This window comes from Equus caballus, chromosome 14, assembly GCF_041296265.1.
Source record: "Equus caballus isolate H_3958 breed thoroughbred chromosome 14, TB-T2T, whole genome shotgun sequence".
Classification (NCBI taxonomy): Eukaryota; Metazoa; Chordata; class Mammalia; order Perissodactyla; family Equidae; genus Equus; species Equus caballus.
In genome coordinates this window covers 99,759,381-99,779,469 of record NC_091697.1, presented here as the reverse complement: position 1 = coordinate 99,779,469, position 20,089 = coordinate 99,759,381, and the positions used below count along the sequence as shown (strand labels likewise).

The following is a 20,089-nucleotide window of genomic DNA, read 5'->3' as shown; positions in this document are numbered from 1 at the left end:
ATCGCAACCAGGATATTGGCATTCATACAATGCACTGATTTTATTCAGATGTCCCCAGTTTTACTCGTGCTTGTGTGTGTGTGTTTGGTTCTATACAATTTTATCTTATCACATGTGTAGGTTCACGTATCCACCATCGTAGTCAAGATAAAGAACAGTTCCGTCACCACAAGGATTCCTCATGTTGCCCTTTTATAACTACGCCCATCTCCCTTCGCCATCCCAACACTAACCTCTGCTCTGTTCTTCATTTCTAAAATTTTGTCGTTTCAAAGATGTTATATAAATGAAATCTGTAACCTGTTTGGAGTGGCTTTAATCAGTTGCATAACTCCCAGTAGATTCACCCAAGTGGTTGTGTGTATCAATAGTTTGTGCTTTTGGGGCTGGCCTATGGCCAAGTGGTTAAAATTCCGTGCTCTCCACTTTGGGGGCCCAGGTTCTTAGGTTCAGATGCCAGCGCGGACTGACTCCACTCATCAGCCATGCTGTGGAAGCATCCCACATGAGGGAAATGGAGGAAGATTGGCACAGATGTTAGCTCAGGGCTAATCTTCCTCAAGCAAAGTAAAGAGGAAGATGGGCAATGAATGTTAGCTCAGGACAAATCGACCTCACCAAAAAAATAAATAAGTAAATAGTTTGCACTTTTTATTGCTGGATAGTGTGGAATGGATGTACCGCAGTTTGTTTAACCATGACCTGTTGAGGGACATCTGAACTATTTCAAGTTTTTGGCTATTCTGAATAAAACTACTATGAACAGGTTTTCATTTGTCTGGGATAAATGCCCAGGAGTGTAATTGGCGGGTTATATGGTAATTATGTGTTTAGGTTTATAAGAAACTGCCATATGGTTTTCCAGAGAGACTGGGCCATTTTATATCATTTTATATCCAAGCAACAATGTATGAGTGATCGAGTTTCTCTGTATCTTCACCAACATTTAATGGTGTCACTATTTGTTATTTCAGCCATTCTGATAGATGTGTAGAGATATCTCATTGTTTTAATTTGCATTTCCCTGATGGCTAATGATACTGAACGTCTTTTTCATATGCTTATTTGCCATTTGTATATCATCTTTGATGATATTTTGCATTTTTATTCCTCCTTTAACTTCTTTTCAGACTTTGGGGTGGGGGTGGAGTTGCTGGTAAATTCCTATGAAGTTTGTTGTGTACATAGACGGGAGGAAACACGTCTACTACAGAAATAAAAATATTGCTTCCTGAGGTTCTCAGCTCTGTGTTAGAGTCTCTGGGAACAGAAAGATGAAGAAGACAAGAACCTCAGTCTTGAGTTCTAAAGCCATCTTGCTCTTTTACCTAGAAAGGGAAGCAGAAAATATGCAGAAGTCTGAGATTTCCAAGTTGTGTGATTTCGAAGGATGATGTTCACGTGGGCATCAAGAAGGTGACCGTGATGGGAAGATCCCAGTAGACACAGGCCAAGGATTTGATTCATCAAATATGAGTTAAGGATGCAAAAATGTCTTTGCCCGGATTTGGCTACCCAGGGCAAGGGGCTGGGTGACACAGCAGCACTCCCAGTTGGAGGACGAGCCCTCCTGGCCCTTACGTCCCACAAAGGCAGTCACTTGCCCATGAGCACAGTGATTAGAGTGGGGCTTCTCACAGGCTCTTCGAAAAGCTTGCTCTGCCCCCTGTCTCTTATTCCTTGCGCCTTCGAACTGTTCTAGAGAATCTGGATCTATGCCCAATTGATCACTAGTTGCAGTACCTGGTGTCAACCCTAGAACATTCCTGAGTGCTTAATTTTAGTTTGAGTGAAGGACATTCTTTCCAGGAATTTTATCCTCCCTACCAGGACTGGGTCTCAGGTAGTCTTTTCCTGCAGAAATTAACGACCCAATTCAGTGTTCACTTAAGAATTGGGTGGACAGTGACTGTCTGAGAAGAGACATAATAGCTGAATAGTGAACAACAGAATAAACCCACACTCACACACACACACACACACACACAAATCTAATTCATGGTACAGGTGGAATTAAAAATCAATGGGAAAAAGATGGACTATTAGAAATCTGGGGAAAATTGCTATCTCACACCATACACAAAAACAAAATTCAAATGGATTAATGATCTTAATGTAAATTTAAAAGCATACATGTATGTCTCTGAGTCTGTGTGTGTATGAGTCTGTATGTGAGGATTAAAAAAGTTTAACATGTTTATAATTTTTAAGGGTAAGATGGGACAAAGCAGGAGGCCTTCTAACGAGGACCTGTGACTCAGAAGCTGCAGAAAGAAAATGCACAGATTGGGAAAAAAATCTTTAGGATAAAAGGTATTAGAAACAAAGTTAAAAGAAAACTGAGTAAAGATGTCATATATATATACACATACATATAGATGCCACACATATCCTTGCATACCTTTGTTTTTCTGTGGTGCAGATATATATGTCTATCTATATGTACACAATTATATATATATACACAACCGTAAGTTATTTCTAATGTACAAAGAGTTTATATAATTCAATAAGAGAAATGCAAACTAAATGTCAGAAAAATAAACAAAGGATAAGAAGCAGCAAATCACAGAAGAATGCAAATTACCCATAAATACATGAATAGATGTGCACTTTCACTAGTAATCAAGAAACTAGAAATTAAAACAAAAAATTGACATTTAAAAATTCATCAAGTAGGTAAAAATAAAAACAAATAATACTCACTATTTATGGGATATGGAAAAGGGCATTCTTATATATTTTTTCTGGGAATATAAATTGGTACAGCCTTTTTCTGAGGACAGATTGGCAGTATCGAAATTTAAAATGCACATACCCTTTCATGCAGTAATACCATCTTTAGGAATCTGCACCATAGAAAAATAGAGGTGTACAAGGGTATATGTGCTAAAATATTCATTGCAGGATTAGTTGTAGCGGCAGATAATTATAATCAACCTAAAATATCTAGCAATGTGGAATTTTTTTTTTAAAAAACACTGTGGCATAGTCATACAATGGAATACACTGAAGCCATTAAAAGAAGAAGCAAGATCTATAGTACTGAGGTGGCAGCACGTGGTAGGATGATTGTGAGTGAGAAAATCGAAGGAATATATGTATATATAGCAAGATTTAATGGGGAGGTGGGATGGATGTATGTCTGTGTGTGTGTGTTTGTAGGCTAAAAAATTAAAAAGTCTAGAAAAGTACACATTGACCTGTTAAAAATGGTTACAAGTCTGAGGTATAGAAGTGCTGGGATGAGGGGAATGTCACATTTTATTTTATGTACTTGTGCAGTGTTTGCAATTATTTTTTATCACAAAGATATAATCTTTGACCCCAAGAATGAATTTGATCAAAAGAATTGCTTTGAAAGAAGATATAGATATCTTTGCCTAATGAAAATTTAAATAAACAAACAGAAAAACCTCTTTCTTGTTACTGTATTAATTTGCAATATCTGGAATATTTATTTCAGTGATCTCTCTCTGGTTACTTAATTCCTTGTGTTTAATTGATAGTGTGTACTGGAGTTTAGTGAAAAACTCTTTTGTAAATCTCTCCAGCTGTGATTTATTTAGTGTAATATCTCCCCAATGAACCGCCTGTGAGTGGGGAATTAGTAAAGCAGATACAGATCTGGAGAGTAGTCTGTGGCTTTACTTATCTCCGCAGGAAAGCTTATTTCATATTGATAAAGTTTGAAATCTTTCCTGTAGCTCTTCCCGATTGTTCATTGTTGTTACTGTTTTAATGAGAGGTAGAAATGAGCCAAACCAACCTGCTTCTTTCCTTCTACTAAATTAATTTCAAAGGAAATTCTTCAACGCAAGTAAGTGAATGTGGATGGAACCAGGTTCTGTCTCAACACGTCCCTTTAATTGCTTCTAAACATTAAGATACATTCTTAAGAAACCCCCACACATAATAAAAAATCAACCAATAAAGAATGATGAGGTGAGAAGCAAGCTGGCTATAACCATCTTTGCTTACAAAACCCTGTTTAAGTTGACATTAATAATTGCCTTCTACTCTAAGTCAAGATTTATTGTAGAAATATACCAAAGATAACACAATAATAAAGAAAATGGATGCATCTCAGGTTTTGAATGTACCTAACAAACTCGACCTCTTGCAAAATAACTTTCTTATTCAAAATGGAACTGGGAACTGTTAGGCACACAATGAATCATCTTTTGGCAAGTACAATAGAATCTTTAGGGACAATTTCACAGCCTCTTGTTCAATTGTAGGGATGTTTTTAGCTTTCACAGGTAGGCAGGAAGGTAGCTTGCGTAGCCATCATCTTGTGCTAAAATTGTACAGTAAAGATTTTTCAGAGTTGCTCTTGCAATAGATCTTTCTGCTTTTTTTTCTTCCTGTTTCTTTACCCAGAGCTGCTTTGTCTCTCAAAAACAATCTGGAATTACTTAATGCTAATGTTTTCTGGTTTTACTATTTACCCAGGACTCAAATGTTAAACATGACTGTGGGAACTCCCTTTCCTGACCTCATAGCCCTATATTTATTTAACTGTTATTTTGCAAGAAGGAAACTTCATCTTTCCCTGTCTATGTCAGTGTACTTTTTTTTATTGACAAACACGTTGTGTTTTTGTTTCTGCTTTTTTTCAGGAGGCTTTAGAGCTACCCTTGGATGATTTTGAAGTGACTGAGAGCACAGCGACCAACGAGGTGATTAAATATGAGTATCACGTCCTGTATTCCTGCAGCTACCAAGTGCCCGTGCTTTACTTTAGGGCAAGCTTTTTAGGTAAGACCATGTCAGAAGCTACATGTAAATTCCTAGCATTTGCGTGTAAGGCAGAAAGCAGATTTGGAAAATTATTCTTGAGAGGGGGAAAAAAAAAGAGTTAAAAATAAGAAAACTGTGGGTGAGGTAAAGTTTTACCAGTAAATTTTCTCATGCTTTAGGAAGAATATCAAGACTTCAGAGTGAATGATATCATCCCAGACTTCAGTCTGATCTTCAGATTCTTGGCCTCCTGCCCAAGGTTGACTAAGCCCCCTGGCTCTTTTTCTTTTCTTTACTTTAAACAAGTTGGAACAACTTAAAGCTACACTGTTTATTTACTTCTAACTTTACAGTAAAAATTTCTTTCAATCTCAAGCGATCCCATTAACTCAGAAGCCCCCATGCTTCCTTCCCCAAACGCTAATTATTATTTCAAGAACCATTTATCAATTAGTTTAAGCTATACTTAAAAATAGCAGTAACGTTTCCTCTCGCCATCTATACGTCTCTAATCCTTAGCTTCCTGAGATGCTGTTACTCAACCCCGTCCCCTTGCCAAGAAGGTGGAACACCCTGTTTCCTTGGAAGCCTTGGCTAATAAAGCTTATTTCATCAGCAGCCACATGGAGTCCTCACCCCGCAGCCCAGCCCTGACTGCCCCCTTCATGTCCTCCAGCTAAACGACTCTGGGCCCAGGGACCCGAGCAGCCGACTCCCCAGCACCCACCTACCCCATTTCTCTCTGGCCTTCTCAGCAGCATTTTGCATTCTGAACAGCCTTCTAACTTTGTCTGGATAGCTAAGACATCTGAATTTAGGCAGTGATATTTTATTTTTAATTAAAAAGTAGCTTAAGCTGCTTTGAATGTGTATTTGGTAGATTTAATCACTTGCTGCCTTATATTGTTTAATGGTCTCTAATTTTGCCGTGTTGGCGGTTTAGCAAGCACTTAGGATTTAAAACACAAGAACAAATTCTCATAGACTCCCTGGTGAGAAGATTTTAATCTGAGGTGCATTTCCTAAGAACTGACAGTTTGGGGTAAATTTTCAGCATGGGACATGGGGAATTGAGGACACTGATAGCTTACTACTTCACCAACTCTTGCTGCAGATTTATCCGCGTGGTTATTACAGGCCTCTCCAACACTCACTTTATTGTAATTCTGTTTGGTTTGGAGCCCAGAGGTTAAAGGAAGCTTCTTGGCAGTGAACTGGGTTACACTAAAAAGTAGAAGGAGATACGTTTATTTACCAGACGGAGAGGGAAAATGTCTCTCTTGATTTGCATTGTGATGGCTCTACTTTGTACCTTCTCGATTCAAAGACATGTTGAGGCTGTAGGTAGAGGAAATAGGACACTACTTCTTCAATACGGTGCTTTCATATAATTAGTATTCACCATAAGCAGTTAATCACTAGAGAAGAGCTCCCAGAGACAAAACAAGTTGTTTAGCTTGTCAGCATTAGGGAATCGGAGGTGTTGAAACATGACTGCTTCGAGCTGGAAGTGGGTCTTGCCGAGGCCAGTGGCTGCGAGCAGACGGGTGCTTGGCTGTTACGTGCCCACAGCTCCCCTTACAGTACAACACAGTAACTGTTCCTGCAAGTCCAATTATATTTTAATGAAATTGGTATACTTCCTAAGATCTTTTCTTCATGATGGTTCTCTATTTCTTGAAAAAAACCCCTAGCATTCTTGGATTCTATTTATATACTTTTAAGATGCTCTTCATTAATGTTTAATAAAGGAAAACCAAAACAAGTCACTTATTTTATGTGGAAGTATTCCTTGTTCTCCCCCTCTCCATTCTGTGTTGCATAGAATGAGTATTCGGAATTTTTAAATTCCAGAATTCTTTTAGAGCTTATTCAGGTACTTTAAAATATCAAATTTAAGTTTTGCAGAGCACACTGAATGGTTTCTTGTGGAGAAACATGAAAAATGGTTCTTGCCTTTATCACAGTCTCATAATTTCTTTTCTCTTTTCTACCTAACTTAACCTAATGAGTGTTCTAAAAATGTATTGCCCTTTACTCTGGAGTCATAATTTTTCATTTATTCCCCTCAATTCGTCCCCTTTTCCTGTGATGTCTGATTACTCGGCTCTTTCATCTGTTTGTTAAACAAACCTCTGTCAGTGTGGTGCATGGATTCCTAAGGTCTTCCTCTTATTCCAGGTCCAGATTTTTCTTTGTCTCATTCTAAGAGAGTTCCGACCTAGAAAGAGGATGACTATAAAATTTCTCGCCCAGGGGTCTTTTTTTGTTGCTTCAAAAATAGTTCACTTAGCCTTGTTTTCGACAGATATTTAGAATTTCTTTTGCATTTGATTGTTAGTAAAAATTATTTTCTTTGGTGGTCTGAATTTTCTTTCTGTACCTCTTTTTTTAGGAAAAGCAAGTAGTTCCCATTTAAATTGCCTTTACCTTTTCTTTTATCAACTGGCTTAGATTCCAGAAGAAATCTTTATTCTGTTTCTTGAAACGCAAATCTGTTCGCCTGTGATTTCCTCTTATTCCTCTGTATTGTCTAGTGTCTACCAGGCCAACTGCCACCTAAGGCTCAGCTAATATACCACTTGCTCTTGTCACTCCCACATCACGTCACGTCACATCACATCACATCGCATCATATATTGTATCACAAGTTGCACTATAATAGAATTATTATTTGTTTACGTGTCCCCTATAAAATAGTAAGCTAGAATGTAGGGCTTTCAGGTAAAAAGAGGGAGGAAGGAAATTAATATTGAGTACCTACAACCTACAAAGTGATGAGCTTTATTCATGGCTCTGTGTGTGTGAGTAATAGTTATATGACATATATATTATTTGTCTTACTCATTTTGATACCCACAGAATTGACTGTGGCACAGCATCAACAAGTATTTATTGAATGAACCAGTAATGAGGAATTTCTAACCATTTCTGCTTACAGCCCAAAGATGGAAAATTGTGATAGTGCCTTATTTGAACTGCTCTGATAAGTTATAAGGAAGAGAGTACTGCTGTTGTCTCCAGGAGACTCAGGACTCAAACCATCTATCTATCTTTACTCTGTAGTCTGATACTTCTCAGAGACCACAGGAGTAGTTGGCTAAGGAGAATGGAAAGTCCCAAGGACTCGAGGGTGGGCGTCCAAATGAGCTGAGCAGCAGCCCCACTTCTATAAGCACGTGTTTTTATTTGATCCTCGAAGGCCAACAGCCATACTGAGACAGCATTCTGCTTCTGGGTGCCTCATCTCTACTAGCTGGACCTAAAGGAGCCCAGCTCCCTGTGGGGTAACATAGATTTAAGAGAAGAAATAACTCATTCTCAGTGTTCTTTTTTCCCCTAACTACTACTTTTTTTCCTTTTGGGACAGGTGGTGGGACACGTTAATACCATTTGCTGCCCAGCAGTGGCTGAGAGGTAATTGCACCTCTGTCAAGTAGTAATAAACAGCCTATATTCAAATAGTGCTTTGTAGTTTATGAAGTCCATTCTCACAAAGCATTGACATCTTTGAGTGCCCACTGTCTTTTCCCCCCATTGTTGCTAAACATACTGTGTTAAAGAATTATTTTTATACCAGAGGCTTCTATCTACTCCCCAACAGATCATTCCAGCAGCTTTTTTATGTCCCATCTTCCCTTTTAGGGGCTTAGCATTTGTCACAAGCCGATGGCAAATGTTAGACAAGACCTTAGCCAGAAACCTCAGGCATATACATAATGGCATTTTGCTTCACCAGAGTCCTAAGCTTCCTTAGTTCTCCCTTTCATTACAACTAGAGATTTCTATATTTATTTCAGCTTGACTCCTGATTTATTTCTTCTCTGTCTCTTCTCTTTTTCTTTGTTCTCCGTCTCTATGGAAAAGAAGATCAAGTGGTTCTTCTCATTTTCAAAATATTTAATTATTTGGCTGACATATGGGTTCTTTTGGGGAACCATTTTGACATATTTCTTTAATTAGTCAGAAGGGCTGCTTTTGAATAGGGGAAGAGACATTTCTTTTGTTCAGCAACTGAATGTTTGATTATTCTGGAGATCCATTCTGTTATCGGCTAAGGGAGTAGGGGTATAGAATTAAAAATGTAACCCAGCTATTTCATGCGGAAGATTTGTCCACTTGTTGCACACCTGAAGGATGCTTTTGGAGAAATGGGGTGAAAGAAATAGCCAAAGAATCATTCCTTCTCAAATGCAGCATGAGCCAAACCAAAATAAAGTCCAGCCTAAAGGAAGAATAATAGAAAGTTTGGAATGAGAGCGTTATATAAATCCTCAAGGAGGAGGAAGAAGCTGGTCCATGGTCTGGAGCAGGAATCTTGGAGCGCACAGAAGAGGAAGACAGTAAAGCAGGAAAGATTGAGTTGGAGGAAGTTGGAGAATAAAAGTGAAGTTCCTCTGCTCTGCCCAGCAACTTGCTGGAAGTAACAGGCTGGCTTTTCTGAAGAGGCTGGAGAGCACTGGAGAAGGGGAGAAGGGTGCGTGCAGGGCTGGAGAGAGCATGGCATACCTGGGGAAGAGTGAGAGGCCAGTTTGGAGCCGGAGTTTCCTTAAGATGAATTGTGGAAGAAATGGTTGCAATGATATGTTGAGGTCAAGTTGTGGAAGAGAAATGGATGGGAAGGGGCTGGAGGATATAAAGGAAAAGTCAAACAGATTGGGCAGAAGTGAATGGAACCAATGGAGGGATTTCCTAGAGCAAAAATTATGACTGAGCAAAACAGAAAGAGGGATAAATGAAGGGTGAGAAGAAATTATGAAGAATGAAATTTTAGGGAGAGGAATTTGGCTTGTTTCTTGAATTGTTAGAATTATTAAAAATGTTTTTATAATAACCTCTTAGAGAAAATGAGCTGGAAAGAACATATTTTCGGGGGAAAATTACCACGGCCAGTACAGTGAGAGTTAAGACAGCTTGCTGAAAAGGAAAAATCTCTGGATTAGAGAGGTACTTAAGGACTGAGGCAAAAATGATTCTATTTAATTATTACAATGAGAAGAAAATAGAAAATGATTTGACAGATAATTTAATTTAGAATCTTATTTGTAGAGAATTTTTGGGAATGTTCATGTATGCCACTTTTATTTATGTAAACAGCTAGTAAATCTAGCCAAAGTCATAATAATGAAATGGAACATGAATTTTGGGAGATTAAAAAGAGATTTTAAGGACTAAAATGAAATGTGAAGAGCAAACAGTGAAAGTTATTAAGAAAAATAATGAAAAATTATTTAACTAATTCAGAATATTCAAACTGAAATGTTCAAATAATAGAGGCAATATAATGAGAATTATGTGTTGAACCATGTAAACGTTTGAAACTTCATGAGGAATTAGGGTAGAAGTAGGATGCTGGGTTAAGATGTATGATGGGAGTAGAATCTCACTGAAAAATCAAGCCCCGACTTAAAAATGTACTAAAGAAAAGGTACTGGACAATGTGAAGCAAAACCTAGGGGACGGCTTATTAGCCAAAAGGTTTATTCTAACCTGCGTTAGGACAAAACATCACCTATGCAAAAGCAACAGATTTTAAGTGGATCCAGAGGCCAGGAAGAGGACATGAAAAGATAAGTAAATTTATTTTCTTACCTGCAAGAGACTATACTTCGGCTCTCTGGGACAGATGCTTGTTTGTGTTGTGGTCCATAAGGAAGAAACATTTCTCTGCTTACTCTTCACAAATGAGCCCTGCTTGAAATGTCTATTAGAACATACATGGGGGGCCAGCCCCGTGGCCGAGTGGTTGAGCTCGCGAGCTCCACTTTGGTGGCCCAGGGTTTTGCCGGTTTGGATCCTGGGCGCGGACATGGCACTGCTCATCAGGCCATGCTGAGGCGGCGTCCCACATAGCACAACCAGAGGCAGTCACAACTAGCATATGAAACTATGTCCTGGGGGGCTTTGGGGAGAAGAAGAAGAAGAAGAAGAAAAAAAAAAGGAAGATTGGCAACAGTTGTTGGCTCAGGTGCCAATCTTTAAAAAAAAGCATACATGCGTGCCTACTGCATGCACAGCAGAAAAATGCAGCCTATTTTTTAAATATACTGAAAAAAAAAATCGCTGAGCAACTTGAAACTAGTTTGTTGCTTTTCTCCTCCTTTAAAGTCATCAGAGCAGAGTTCTTCAAGTCCGTACATTAGGTGCTGTGCTGAGAAAGGGGAGACTGCGTTCTCCAGGGAAGGGACCAACGTTGGATGGATAGTCAAGCTGCTGCTACCGGCATAATAGTGCCATGTTCTGGGAGTACTGAGATTTGAAAATAACCAGGAGTCCAAAATGCTGAATACTGGAGTGCCAGGTCAAGAGGTTGAAATCAAAACCTCGGAACACTTTGGGTGGAATTGAAAGTAGAGTGTCTTCTGCTTTAGAACCAGCACACCTAAGGTTGTAGATATTCATCTGGAGATGTGATCCTTGGAGTTCTGATGAATAGTGATGTCTCAGAGTTGATGTCTGATTACTCCTGTTTGTGCTGTTGGGCATATTTCTCATAAAAATAGATTATAACATACATAAACTTTCTGATGTAATTTATTTATTTTTATTTTTATTTTTTTTAAGATTGGCACCTGAGCTAATAACTGTTGCCAGTCTTTTTTTTTTTTCTTTCTGCTTTTTCTCCCCAAATCCCCCCAGTACAGAGTTGTATATATTTTAGTTGTGGGTCCTTCTAGTTGTGGCTCGTGGGACACTGCCTCAAGGTGGCCTGATGAGTGGTGCCATGTCCGCGCCCAGCATCCAAACCAGCAAAACCTTGGGCCACCGTAGTGGAGCGCACGAACTTAACCACTTGGCCATGGGGCTGGCCCCTCTGATGTAATCTTAAAAGTGTCACTTATTTTCTAGTCAAAATTACTAGATAAATACATAGCATTTAAAAAATTTGAGATGATAATTTTGAAAATAGATAATTATTAAGCAAGACTTTTAAACCATTTACTTGTGCTATATTAGGTATACTTGTTTGCAAATAATTGAACCTGACTGATAAGCAGAAAAGGACTTACTGGAAGGGTAGATCATAGAGTCAGTTGAAGGCATTCGAATGACAAGATGGGGAATACCTCCCTTTGGCTTTAGTGCTGAGAAATGGGGCTCCGCCTTCACTTATTTTGGGATTTCTCTCCCACATGGAAAGTGTGTTTGGATGCTGAAAAATCAAATATCCACTATAGTTACATCTCGTCAATACTATGGATTTATATAAGACTGAGGCCTTTTAATATAAATGCAAAAAATTCAATGATTTTTTTGTCATAATTAGTCAGTCTTTATTCTTAGTAATAATTGTGCTAATTGCTCTAGAAATAATGTTGAACTTTCATCTATTCAACCATTTGAAAATGTTTATGCACAAGGCATGAAGATGTTTCTGGAATGCAGAGATGAATAAAGGAAACCAGAGATGGACGATGTCCTCAAGGAGCTTACAGTCCAGGGAGGGACACAAGACAGGTCTGAAATTCACAGTGAGAAGTAGAATATGTTATGGGCCACCAGGCAGAGAGTAGATTGGTGGTTCCCAGGGGCTGAGAGGTGGGGAGATGTTGGTCAAAGAGTACAGAGTTTCAGTTATAAGGTGGCTAAGTTTTGGGGACCTAATGTACAGCATAGTGACTGTAGCTAATAATACTGTTGTGCACTTGAAAGTTACTAAGAAAGTAAATTTTAAGTGTTCTCACCACACACACTCAAAAGGTAACTATGTGAGGTGATGGACGTGTTACCTAACTTTATTGTGGTCATCATTTCCCAATGTATGTATATCGAATCATCACATTGTATACCTTAAAATTTACACAATGTTTTATTTCCATTATATCTCAGTAAAGCTGGGGGAAAAAATTGCCGCCAGGCCACAGAGGGCTGAGATTACCTTGAGCGGGGTGACCAAGAGAGGCCTTGGCTGGACTTGTGATTTGTCTGTGCAGTGATGAGGGAAAGGGCAGCCACACCTAGTTAAGAAACCCAGGAAAGGCAAAATTCTAGATTCTCTTAGGTTAGACAGTGTTGGTGGAGTCTACTAGTGGCAACAACAACAACACAACTAGTATGTGTGTATCCCTTTATAGTTTACGAATTGCTCCGGGTACAGAGACATACGGTGTGATGGGGAAAGTGCAGGGTCTGGAGCCTGAAAGCCTTGGTTCTGATTCCCAGCTCTGCTACTTACTAACTGTATGACCTTGGGGAAGTTATTGAACTTTTTGTTTCCTTTCTTTGATTAATGAAAAAAAGTCGAGACAATAATAATATCAGTTTCATTGAGTTTTGAAGATTGTGAGCTAATATATGAAATGAGGCCTGGCACATAATAGCTGTCAATATTGCCAGCTGAGTTTTGTATTCTGATGCTTACATTGTAAGGTAGAAACTGTTACTATCCTCACGCACAGACATAAAAACTGAGTGCTCAGAGGGTACACGAAAACTAAGGAGTTGAGACAAACCCTATAGCCTGTTTTTTACTGTGCAACGCTGTCATTCAAATGACAACCAACATTTAAGAAAAAATAAGTTAAATTAATTATGCTGTCATATGTAAGTAAAAGAACTTGCCACAATCTGTATTTTTGGAATTTTTATTCAGATTTCCTGAAATTAATAAAGATACAAAATGCTAAAAATGTATGTAGGGATAAAAATTACAGAATTAGCTAGCATAGTAGCTGATATGAATGTACATGAACAATTAACACTCATTTCATATCAGAATATGATTTTCTCACTGAAGCAAAAATGAATTTTCCCCTTTGGTGGAGCATCATCTCTGCCTTACTGTGTGACATGAATATTTATATCCTTCAAAGTTCTTGTGAAGACAATATATTGAATAATGACAGATTTCATCGTAAAAAATCCACTCTTTCCTTTTTATTTCTAGTGACCACATTCAGAACATTATTCTTAAGCTTACTCTAAATAATTTATACTCTCTCTAATCTTCATTTTGGGAGGTAGGAAGTTTTGGCAAACCATGCACAGTAGGACAAAGGTGAGTCCTGTGCTTGCACTCGAGTTAGGTAGTGCTAGTGAAATAGCTCACGTGTTATCTGATTCATGAAAACTAATAGCCCTGGGAAATTTAATTTAGAAAGCTGCACATTTTGAGTAATATATAGATTACTTGACATGTAGGTTATTATTCAATTGAGAGATTTTATATGAAAATGTTAAATTAAATGCTACTGGCAGTTGCTAAAGATTGTACTTTTTAATTATTCTATTTTTCATCCAATGTCTCTTCCTCTTCTGTCATTGACACTTTCGGTTGCTGACAGAATATTCCTTTAGCTCAGATGTGTATTATCCATCCAGGTGACATCATTCCACTCTGAGCGCACACAGTAGGCACTCAATAAGCACATGTTAAATAAATGACCTTAATTTATTGTGCTCACTTTGTGGGTTGCTGTTGAAATTCTTTCAGCTTCTCCTCCAATTGTTCAAGTATGCAGGAGATTTTAGTCGCTTCTCAGGCTCAATGTGATTAATGAGACTTCTAAGCATGTTAAAATTGGTGCCATTGAATATCTTGGGCCTGAAACTAGGGGGGTTGTTGATTGAGTATGCTTATATCTGCTCTGACTGAGGCCAGATAGAAAAAATAGACCTTCTTAACAGGGCTTAACATTTCTGATTGAAGATACCTTCAACTGAACATGAAGGCACATAATAATGTGCTTCTTGAGCTTAACCAGGTACTTGTTTATGCCCACATTTTAATTTTAGGTTAAAGTTTTGGGCCTTCAGTTTTCATAAATAGATATATACAAAATTACGAAGTTCTTCAAGTTTCTGCCATATTTAAGCCCTATTTCTGTGCTGTGGTGCCTTATATTTTTACCTATCTCAGTTCAATGATGTCAGTGGGATTTCTGAAGGCTCCATTTTGTTTTTGGAATAATTAGAGTCACAATCATATTTGAATATATTGTAGGCATCGATAGTATATGGCATGGTTTTGGAGATATTGCTGTTTGTGTCGAAATGTTTTGTTTTTGTATAAAAGATCGAAAACTAACTTTTGTATGTTGTTGATCGTGAAAGTGTGAGCTATGACCAGGAAAACCAATGATGAAGCCTTAGGGAAAGAACCCACATCATACTTCATTAAGTATTATTGTCATGACTGTATGTGAGAACCAAAGCCATATTACCCAGATCTTCTATAGCGTAAACGGTCAGCAGACACTGGAGAGATTGACACTCTTGTCAAAGTAGCTTGCGCAAGCATTCATTTATTCATCCTTAATGTGTTTTTAAAGTTCTGAAAATGCACTAGAGAATGTAATCGCATCCATTCACTTAAAAAACACAGTTCTCCTGGGGCTGGCCCCGTGGCCGGGTGGTTAAGTTCGCACGCTCCGCTGCAGGCGGCCCAGTGTTTCATTGGTTCGAATCATCAAACCACGCTGAGGCGGTGTCCTACATGCCACAACTAGAAGGACCCACAACAAAGAATATACAACTATGTATTGGGGGGCTTTGGGGAGAAAGAGGAAAAAATAAAATCTTTAAAAAACAAACAGACAAAAAAACACAGTTCTCCTTTCCAAAAGTCCCTTACACCCCTATGTTCATTGCAGCATTATTTACAATAGCCAAGATATGGAAGCAACCTAAGTGCCCATCAATTAATGATTGGATAAAGAAGATATGGTCTATATATACAATGGAATACTACTCAGCCATAAAAAAGAATAAAATCATCCCATTCACAACAACATGGATGGACCTTGAGGGAATTATGTTAAGTGAAATAAGCCAGATAGAGAAAGACAATCTCTCTATGGCTCCACTGACATGTGGAAGTTAAACATGTAAACAAAGAGAACAGATTAGTGGCTACCAGGGGAAAGGGGGGGTGGGAGGGCCCAAAGGGTGAAGTGGTGCACCAACAACACGACTGACAAACAATAATGTGCAACTGAAATTTCACAAGATTGTAAACTATCATAATCTCAATTAAAAAAACCACAGTTCTCTTCGTAGCAAGCGGGTGGCACTTTTACAGACATGCATATAGGAGTATCATGCATCTTTTTATGTTTTGAACTTATTTTTAATTCCTTGTGATTGTCTGTTATTCTAAATTGACCAGATTATTTTTTAATTCCTGTATTCTAAGGTGTTAAATTTTTTTTCTCTAAATTTGGTGTTTGAAAACTTTTGGCACATACCCTGAATTCTAGCTTCAAATCTGATGAAAATATTCTATAATATTTGTTCTGGGTCTTTCCACATTGTTGCTAGGCTTCTGATTTGGGATGAATGCTTCCAGCAGAGTATGCAGGTTGTTGACAGTGGTAATATCCAAACCATTCACTCCATCCTTAGATTGTTGACTGAAATATTTTGAGGAATAAAATTAAAATCGTTACTGATTACCAGATTTAAACCCAGTCTTCTTGTCTAGGTCTGCAAAAGCCTTTCTCTGTCTTGGACTTTATAAAAATAAAGTTAAGGAAGGCATTCTTTCATTTATCATGCATTCAGGGAATATTCATAAAGCATTTGCAATGTGTGAGTGAGGCGTGCAACTACACAGCAGGACTGCAGAGGTGAAAGGACAGACCCAGTGTCCACCCTCAGAGACAGCGTGGACGAGCAGGAAGAGCACTGAACTGTGAGTCCTGAGACTCGAAGTTCCGCTCCAGTGCAGTCCTGAACTGGCTGCATGATTTTGGCAGACATGTATTTCCCAGACCTTTTTTTGCCTAATTTATAAAATTACTAATTGTACCAGCTCTAACATTTTACTATCCTACGACTTGATTTCTTCTAACTTTGACATCTGAAAAGCATTTTAAAAGCATGTCATCTATTTATAATTTGATTGTTTAGATTACTATTTCACACTGAAGTACTTAAGATCCTATTCCCCTCTTCCAACATCAATACACGCATGTGCACGTGCATATTCTGAAGATGTGTACTTCTTAACTTAAGGGCAAAGTTTGGCCCTACTCTGTAAATGTGTTCAGAAAACAATATAACACAGATACTGAAGGCAGCTTGTTTTTAACTTGTAGCTAAACATGACATTCAAATGTTAATTGGATGAATAAATCTTGTTCATTTTACAGACATGGAAATGTCAATGGAATAAAACTATTTATCACTAGATAATGGTCTCCTGCCGCCAGATAAATGCCAAGATGAAGATACTTATTGAAAATGTATCAAAATATTCTCTTGCTATTTATTGAAAATAAAGGTTGAGGAAAAGTTCAACTTTTCAGGTCAAACATGAGAAGTGCCCTGCGTGGTGTTAGTCTATTACTATATTAAACACAATGTTCCTGGTATAGAAGCACGAGAAAATTCTAAGAAATAATGGTCTCTAAATGAATCTTTTAGTTTTGCAGTATGAGAATTACTGGAATGGTACAGTGGCGGCTGGGAAGAGATACCTAAATGTGTTAAGCTCTTACTGTGTGCCTGACACAGTCCTGGGTGTGTTCACTGACGGAAGCCTGCTCATGAGAACAGGATTTGAAAAGGATTATTATCTTCATTTTATAGGTAAAGTTAAAAGCAAATAATTTGCAGTCGCATAGAGAGTAAGCGCCAACGCCAGGATTCCCACTCAGCCAAGACTCCAAATCTAGTGCCTATCTCCTGCACCCCACCTCTCTACTTACAGTCAAGTCTGAGCGCAATACCTTTTGGTGTTGGGGGCATTTCAAGTAGATTATTTCCCCAAGTTTTGTTGCACCTGATGATCAAATACTTCTTGGGATCTAATGATTTTTTATATTGATGAGTTTTCTTTAAATGATATTGTCCACTTCCCTAAGGAAACGAGCACACTCCTAAGTCTTGAGGACTTGGTAGCTCTGAATGGGCCATATAGCGCTAAAGTCTAGCAGTTAGAGCACTTTCTTTCCAGCAGGGTGTGGTTTGAAAGTCTTTGGTGAATTCCCTCTTTCTACTTTCTTTTCTGAACTTAGATATCTATTTCTCCACTTATCTTGTGACATAGTGGTCTTCATAAAATACGTTATTTGGTTGATTAAGAAAATATGTGAATAATTGAAGCTGTTTAAACAAATAAAAGGAGAATTATTGTTCATTAAAACTTTTACTAACCTCTTCATGCCAGCGCCTTCTCACGTCCCTCCACCCCAACAATCCCCTTCTCCATGTGCCACCGACACTGGGTGTTACTGTCTCCCTCCTCTGGACGATCGGAGAACTGCAGTTTTCCTCTGGCAGCGACCACTTCCTACCTAGTATTTTAGTTATTGATATGCTGTTGATATACTTGTCATGGTTTCCCTAGTAGGAGGTAGGCTCCTTACTAAGAGAAGTTGTGTGTTTTCCTTTTCTCTATTCCCCGTGGTACCCAACAGAGTGATTTGGACATTACAGATATTCAGTCAGCAAGAGAGAGAAAGAAGCATGTGCGTGGTCTTTGATTTAAGGACTCGGGGAAATATTAAGACTTCAGAGGTATCCGTAGTGCACTATTGTGAAAATGGGAGTCTGTCTACCTGGTCCTTTGCCTATGCTTTTATCTGTCAGTTCTCTCTAAAACACATTTGGATTTTATTTATTTTGTAAAATTTCTAGAGGCAGTGAATGAGCAGATAATTTAACTGCTAGATGGTTACAAAGAAGAGAAGCTTGAATGTTTGTTTCTCTCAGGTATAAAATAGTAATTCATATGGCTCTTTTTTGATATATAAATAGTATGTGTACTAGTAAAGGTTTTTTTTAAAAATCATAATCTTCTTCCAGTAGTTTTAGGTAGACACCAAGCACCATTGTGTCAAATGGATTATTACCTGACCGTCTTTGCCATGCACGTTCACAGATGGAAGACCTTTAGCTCTGAAGGACATATGGGAAGGAGTCCATGAGTGCTATAAGACACGGCTGCTGCAGGGACCGTGGGACACTATTTCCCAGCAGGTGAGAATATTTTCATTTTATTGTATATGATGCTTTCCCTCTGCTTCTCTTTTCTTCTGCTTCTCTCTCCCCTACTCTTTTTCCTATTTCACTCCTCTGCATCCTTACAGATTTCAGCTCAGTTTCCTTTAAACACTATCCCAGACCCAGGCTTGGTTTAGCCTCCCTGTTATAAGCTATCATAGGACCCTGTAATTTTCTTTCATAGTGCTTATCACAATTTTAAATTATATACTTAGATTCTTTTTTTAAATTGATGTCTTTTCCACTATACTATGTGCTCCCTTGTGGGCAGACCGCATCGTCTGTTTTCCTCTTCATTGTACACCCAGCACCAGCACAATACTTATCATCTAGTAGGCGCTCAATAAAAAGGCATTAAGTAAATAAAAATAGGAACTAAGTGGGCATATACACTAAGAAATAGGTGATTTAGCTTGTGTTACCTGTAATGTTTCAGGATTTTACACATAGGTACATTTGTAAAAAAAAAAATCTAACTTTTGATGAATAATAGGTTTGTAATAGTGATCTGAAAAAGTAGAGAAAATAGATCTGTCAATCAAGTCATTATTACTGCCTTGCTAAAATCAGCAGTTAATTATTTTAGAAATTTAGAAATACTCATCACCTCGCAACCAATCATGGTTTCCTTAAAAATATTTTTTACTTAGATCAAAAGTCTTATTTTTTCCCAGCCTCTGTTAAGCTTAATCAAAGCTTCCTTTAAAAATGACTTTATCAGCCATTAGAATTTTTATGCTCTCTTATGTGTTTGATCATAATAATGACAGTTTACCTCTCAATCAACATAAGAATCCTTAGCATCTCGTAAGTAGTTCTTTGACAATGACTGCAAATGACCATTTTCTGGGTTTTAATTGAGGACAAAACTAGGTTTGAGCCTTTATATGTTTCACGCTGCCCCTCACATTAGTCCTTTCCTTCCCCCTCCCACTTTCACCCTCTGAGATCCAACCCTAAGGCCTCACCTGGAACAATTAGCAGAGCCTCCCAGCTCTCGTCGTCCTCTCCTTCCCTCCCTGCCCCTTACCATTAGTCACTTCTTAATCACCACTGCACTTACCTTAACCATGTGCAAACCTGCAAAGCTCCCCAAAGGCCTGTGGCCTATGGTCTGAGTGCCTCCTCTGGGCTTCATGGCTGCCACTCCCTGGCTCCAGCCTGCCCTTTCAAGCGTCTCTTCTTCTCCTCCCCTCTACACAGCTGTTCATTTCCCTGAAGCCATCTCTTGCAGTTTGTCCTTGGAATTCTTTCCAGGTTTGATGCCTTCCCTTTTTGTTCTATTTGCATTTTTCCTACTTGTTCTCTCATATGTTCTTTTCTCTGAAACCACCTCAGCTCACAAAAATGGCCCCCTCTGAAGCTCTGGTTCCATAGACCAGGCATGGGTGGTTGCTAT

General features: G+C 38.4%; 1 protein-coding gene across 7 annotated transcripts in view; it reads left to right on the top strand.

Moving 5' to 3' along the window:
* ATG10 (autophagy related 10) overlaps positions 1–20,089 on the top strand; it is a 209,429-nt gene that overhangs the window by 126,862 nt on the left and 62,478 nt on the right. For all 7 annotated transcript variants that reach the window (XM_014730791.3, XM_070233378.1, XM_070233383.1 and 4 more), the window contains 2 exons: positions 4,623–4,761; positions 18,569–18,666. In XM_014730791.3, the coding sequence (XP_014586277.1) occupies positions 4,623–4,761; positions 18,569–18,666 (237 nt within the window). The remainder of the gene's footprint in view (positions 1–4,622; positions 4,762–18,568; positions 18,667–20,089) is intronic.